The 6,221-nt window shown below is 34.8% G+C and overlaps 1 protein-coding gene across 3 annotated transcripts; it reads left to right on the top strand.

The window, feature by feature from the left end:
- Nucleotides 1-215: 215 nt before the first annotated feature.
- Nucleotides 216-5,340, top strand: LOC114166882 (golgin candidate 5-like). 3 transcript variants are annotated; one of them, XM_085668238.1, is made up of 9 exons: nt 222-481; nt 731-839; nt 1,049-1,189; nt 1,417-1,590; nt 2,818-2,901; nt 3,076-3,294; nt 3,900-3,990; nt 4,475-4,533; nt 5,065-5,340. In XM_085668238.1, the coding sequence occupies exons 2-9, from the start codon at nt 837-839 to the stop codon at nt 5,155-5,157; spliced, it is 864 nt and encodes a 287-aa protein (XP_085524364.1). In that variant the 5' UTR covers nt 222-481; nt 731-836; the 3' UTR covers nt 5,158-5,340. The 3 variants fall into 3 exon arrangements, with proteins under 3 accessions (XP_085524363.1, XP_085524364.1, XP_085524362.1); XM_085668237.1 differs by lacking the exon at nt 5,065-5,340 and adding an exon at nt 4,630-5,058 and having other exon boundaries at nt 216-481; nt 731-1,189; XM_085668236.1 differs by having other exon boundaries at nt 731-1,189.
- The last annotated feature ends 881 nt before the right edge of the window (nt 5,341-6,221 follow it).

The following is a 6,221-nucleotide window of genomic DNA, read 5'->3' as shown; positions in this document are numbered from 1 at the left end:
TTGTGGTGAGAGTAGCAGGAGACCTGAAATCCATTAAGGGCTAACCTTGTCACTACAAAAAAAAATTTAGTGAAGGTTTATTTGTGGAGATTATAAAAATCCTCCACAAATTAATATGATTTAAGATGATTTTCTTGGATTGTCTAAATGCTAAAATTAGTGGGATTTTTTAATTTTTGGACGAGGTCTGTAACCTCCGCAAATCATTTTATACTTTTCATTTCCCTTTTATCTTTTTTCAGCTTGGTTACACTCTCCCTTCATTTTTGCTTTGGATTAGGGTTCAGTTCAGGGAAATTGGTCTCCGTCGTCACTCGTTGGCAGTCGTCGCTCGTCGGTAGTCGTCGCTCATCGGCAGTCGTCGCTCGTCGGGAGTCATCGTCGTGGGTCAGTATTCGTCGTCGGCGGCAACATTCAGTGAAATCGTCTCTGTCGTGGCTCGTTTGTCGTCGGCCTGTGCTCGTCATCGTCGACCTTCAAGGTACAAACTCTGAGTTGGATGTAATCATCGTTCTTCAATGTCCGTGTTCTTTTAGGTTGTGCTCATCACTTAATAATGTTGTGCAATGTCTAAGATTGGGTTCCTCTGTCTCAAATTATTGAGCCTTCTTGAGCCTCTGGTTGTCAAAAAATTCCAAGTGGTAGAGGGATTAGGGTGTAGAAGAGAGTGTTTATGAATGTACTTATTTATTTTTTGGGATGTCGTTGATATTTGTTTGTGTATGTACAGGCACCACCGTAAATAAACTGTAAGAACCTCCTGCACAAACACGGTCACAATCACTCTGGACACAACTGGACGCAACTGGACGCAAAATTTTCTACTCACTCTGTGAATGGTAATAAAGCATTTTTGGTATTTTGTCATATGAGCTTAGTTCCATTTAATTTGACAGAATTCTTCATGGGATACATTTGATTTTGAAGGGGCGTTGATAACCCTGCCTTGTGGGCAGGCAAGGTAGGTAACAGCTAACTGGTTAATGGTGTAATGGTTAATGATTACCTTTTTGTTGTTCCTAACTGTGTTAATGATCAATTCTTTAAGGGTAAAAAAATAAAATATTCTACATCTCAAGCCAAACACCGTCTTTTTATTGGCAATGTTCCTAGAAGCTGGGGTGTGGAAGATCTGAGGAAGATTGTTTCTGAGGTTGGACCTGGAGTTACTGGTGTTGAACTAGTCAAGGTATGTACTTTTCTGTTGTGCTATGCTTTCCATTTCCACATTAAATTATAAGTGTTGTCTAGGGATTTTTGTTCTAGTCATTCCTAAATCATCATGAAAGTCATGCTTTGCAAGCTTTATTATACTGCTTTGGCATTATGCCCAGCTGCATGTACATAAGAGTTAGCATTGTGGTTTTTTTTATTTAATTGCTCTTATATTTCTGTTTGTTCAATCCTTTATTTCAGGATATGAAGAACACCAATAACAATCGTGGCTTTGCTTTTATTGACTATTATAATAATGCGTGTGCTGAATATTCTAAGCTAAAGATGATGAGCCCAGCATTTAAGCTAGGTGAGAATGCTCCAACAGTGAGCTGGGCTGATCCTAAAAATGCTGATTCCTCTGCTGCATCTCAGGTTTTGACTCACATGTCTTCCTTCTCTTAAGCTTGGTTGATAATTTATAGTTATGGTTAAAGTTATGGGTAGAATATGTGCTAGAAAATAACTCGCATTGCGTCAGCAGTTCTTTATTAGAATTAGATACTACTGTGATGACAGTTATTCGTAGAGAATAACTGATGGCAGTTATTTAGAAGTTGTAGAGTGTGTAATTAGGCAAAGGGGATTGCTATTTGCAGTTTGTTTGCCGAGAAAAGCTCTGGTTATGCCATTTAAGATGGAAAAGAACAAAAGCTCACACAGAATCGGAGTTTGAAAGAAACGCGCCACCAGAGAATACGAGGTAAGTTAGTTGATTCCCAAGGAAATGGCTCTGTGGTGGCAGATTAGGTATGTATGAGGACCAAACTTTGAATTTCAGCCTCTCCAGAGTGTCCCTCACTAACCTTGCAGAGAAACTTAGACTGTTTTTCAGACAAAAAATTTAAGGTTTATAACAAAATCTCTTATTTTTATTTTTACTTATAATTATGATAATATATTGAGAATTACTCATATTTTATTTTAATAAAATTTAAATTATTTATATTGTATTTTAAATTAATTTTATATATAAAACTAAATAATCTTACAATTTTATTTAATAAAATATTTTTTTATCTATACACTTATGCATAAATTTTTATATTTTGTTTTCATTTTCTTTGCTTTCAATTCTCCTTTTCTTAATATAAATAACACTATTTTCTCCTCTTTTTTATTTTAAATCTGTTTTTACACCCTCTTAAATCTATTCCTAAAACAAAACCTATGTGTCACCCATGTGGTTGCTATAGTAAGTCCACTGGATGTTTTATTCCAGGATTTAACCCATGCTTCCTATACAATATGTCATAGTGGGGGAGGAAATCGAAGAGAAGAAAAGAAATGTGTAAAGAAGAGAAAATAGACGAAAAATAGAGTGAAAATAAATTATTTATAATTAAATTTATAGAATAGGAATTTTTCTGATAGATTATTGAGTTGAAAGTGGAAGAATTTTAAATCGAACTTATTTAGAATGGTTGAAGAAGTCAAATAATTACATGTATGAATAAAATAATGGGACCCACAGTGCATAATTTGTCGTGCTTTGACAGTGTTGTGCATCAAGCAAGTGCTAAAAAGCTAGAATCCTTATATACTTGAATCTGGCTATTTTTTTTTCATGCTCCAGACTATAGTTTGGTTGGATTTCTCTAGGCAAGTGAAAGACGGTGTGAGGAACTGATTACGCAAGTTCCTGAATCCACAAGGCCACTTTTAAGGCAAATTGAAGCCATGCAGGTTAATACACATGATTCAGAATTATTCTACTATTTTTTTATAGAAACGCTTATCTCAGACCTTGTCTCGAATTAATGTCCTTGAAGCTCAGGTTTTGTAATTTCTCTAGTGAAATCGCATGTTTAATGGCAATTTCTTGTATATGTGACTTTTTGCTTTAACAATGAATTACAGATTTCCTGTTTAAGAGCAGAACAGACTCAATTAAGTAGGACCCTTGAAAAAGATAGACAAAGGGCAGTTGAAAGTAGGCAGGAATATCTTGCAGCAAAGGAGGAAGCTGACACTCAAGAAGGTCGTGTGAGACAGTTTGAGGAAGAGATCAGAGACATTAGACAGAAATACAAGCTAGAGTTACAGGAGGCACTGATACACAGGGACCATCTTCAGCAGGTAGAGCTTTTTGATGGTTGTCTAAAATTATCTGTTTAAATGGTTGTCTAATTCTTAATTTTTGTTTTTAGTTTGTTTAGCATGACAACCATTAACGATAAGTGGGCTACATATGCTGGTCCTGGGGGATGGAATGGTACACATTTTGTCTTTCTTGAAATTTTATTGAAAATATTAGAAAAACCAGAAGCATTCCTACTTACATTATTTTACCGGACAGACCCAGATATGTTGGAAGTTGGAAATGGTAGCATGACTTACCAGGAATACCGAGCTCACTTCAGCATTTGGGCTTTAGCGAAGGTGCATTCATCTGCGCAGGATTTGTCATCTCTCGAAATTAGTCTCTCATCACATGTTTTTCTACATGTTACCCCTCAAATAACTGGCAACTTGAGATCTTAGGATAGCAGGCATAGTTGCAAAATTGATTCTCTGGTGTAAACAAAATAAAAAATAGGGGTACTCTGAATTCACTTTCAGTTTGGCTTAACCATGATTTCTTTTGAATAAAGCATAAACATAAGTTAAGCTTTCAAAGACTGAGACACATATTTTATATTTGAAACTTTCACATGCTCAAAATTTTGAACATGTGCATGCAGGCACTGCTATTGATCGGGTGTGATGTCAGAAATTTGACTGCTGAAACACTTGAGATTTTAAGCAATCAAGAAGTCATTGCCATTAATCAAGGTCGTACTACTGCTTTCTATTATTGTTTCCAAGTTAATGCATAACTCTTTATATGTGGTGCCAATGGTGTTTATTTTGTTACAGAAAATGGATAAATTTGAGATGTATTAATCAGTAATTTGTTTTGTACCCTTGATTTATTGTGAATCTGTGAGACAGATACGCATTCTTTATGTATTTTAATGGTCTATTATCAATACAAGTTTCACTTACTGATGGAAACATTGTTTCTTGAATTAGGTATAGGCTTATAGCTTGATTTAATGTAACTCCTACTTAAACCAATTACTTCAAAGGGTGTTTCTGTTTTAACAGTATAATTAGGACATTATTAATTAGAATTAACTAACTTAATATTTTTAGTGGATTTGATGAAATTTATTAGTTGTTTCTTATGTAAAAGATCAGAAGGAGCAAATTTTTTCATCTATCTTAGTGACTAAGGTAAGTAAGGATCTTAATTATTTATTTTGTATTTCTGCAGACTCACTTGGAGTCCAGGGAAGGAAAGTTCAAGCTTCTGGTGTAGATGGTTGCAGACAGGTAATATATTCTGAACTATTCCTTCTACTGAATCTCGTATACTTTCTGAATGGAAATCAACATCATTCAAGAGCCAAATCTCGTATACTTTGTCAGCAAATGTTCCTCTTTAGGTCTTCATGTGACAAAGTATGTCACCAAGACGAAGTTTAAAGTCGCATTCATGTTCCATCTGTATAGTCCATTATGGATTCGCTGCATGTTTCTTCTTTTCTGTTGCATTATTTGTTGGTCAGACTCAGACATGAACGACTTAGAATAATTCGACATCTTGGGTTTACATCTCAAATACATTGTGTACAGCATGGTCTGGTCCCTGCTCATTCATCATGTTTACATAATTTCTGTCCTAAAAGTTCCCTTGAATGGATTTTATATATTTCAGAAACTATGATCGAAGTTTCTATTAAAACTGTTATTAATGATTTTGTATTTTAGTTTTCAATGTGAATTTCAGTATAAAAAAGTCTTTCTATTTTCAACTCTCTAACCCATGATTAAATATAGTTATTTTCAATGTTTCATAATTAGATAAAACATTCGAAGAACTTTCACTCAATAATGCCAATCCTGATGAAAGAGTTATCTTTCTCTTCAACCAAGCACTTCGAGAAAGAATCATAAGAGGAAGAGCAACGAAGGGATCAGTAGTTTTATCTGTTTGGGTAGCTTTAAACTCTACACTTAGTTTTTATATTTAGAACACTATGTATTCTCTTTGTTCAACATCATGTATTTTCTTTTTTTAGATGTATATTGTAATTGTTAATACTTTATGAGATCATCAATAAAAGTAACTTTGGTTAATTTTTGTGTAATATACGAATTTATATATTTTATTTATTTTTTATTATAAAAGTAATTCCATTAAATTAATAAATTATAAATGTTAGTGGGTAATTACAAATAAAGGAGGTTTCAAACCTCCACAAAATAATAGATAGCAATAGAAGAGGTTAAAACCCTCCACAAAACAACCTCCATAATATAATTTGGATATCAGGGGTTGTTCAAAACCTATGCAAATAACTTATGGGGACTCTAATTGTGGAGGTCCAAAAAACCTCCGCAAATTAATTTGTGGAGGGTAAAAACCCCCGCAGATCGAAAAAAAAACCTCCACTAAATATTAATTTTTTTGTAGTGTGTGGTGAGGGAAATTGATTTATTTTAGGGGTGAGCAGCTTGAGGGTGAGCAGAGGTATCCACCACAGGTGCAAGCATTCGCTGAATCCGACCAGGTTATATGTATCCGGATGAGTCGAGTCGTGTCTTAGTGTATTGTCTGAGAAGTCATAACATGCTTGGTTGATATATGTATATGGTATAGTGAATATATTTTGATTGTATGGATGAAATCTTTTGTGCTCTAGCTTACCCTACTTTCATTGTTGTGTGTTCTGCTATGTGGTACTCTCTTTTGCGATGATCATCAACTTGTTGGTGTGAGCAGATGCGTGGAACACCCGTGGGCAACATGGAGGTGGTGATTTCGCTGCATAGTCTGCGTGGATTGGTTTCTAATTTCTTTACGAGTTTCTTTAGGGCTATGGCCCATGTATTTGTTCGTCCTTAGATTTATATACTTTTGGTTAAACTCTGTATCCAGTTTTCTTTTGGGCATCGTGGTGTGCCGTGGGTTGTAAGGAGTTGAGTTTCAAACTCCCAGACTGTAACATCCTTTTTTT

The sequence above is a fragment of the Vigna unguiculata genome, chromosome 10 (genome assembly GCF_037176805.1).
Source record: "Vigna unguiculata cultivar grain cowpea cultivar isolate G323 ecotype 2 chromosome 10, ASM3717680v1, whole genome shotgun sequence".
In the NCBI taxonomy this organism is placed as follows: Eukaryota; Viridiplantae; Streptophyta; class Magnoliopsida; order Fabales; family Fabaceae; genus Vigna; species Vigna unguiculata.
Note: the sequence above shows the minus strand (reverse complement) of the source record. Positions and strands in the feature narration are given on the sequence as shown.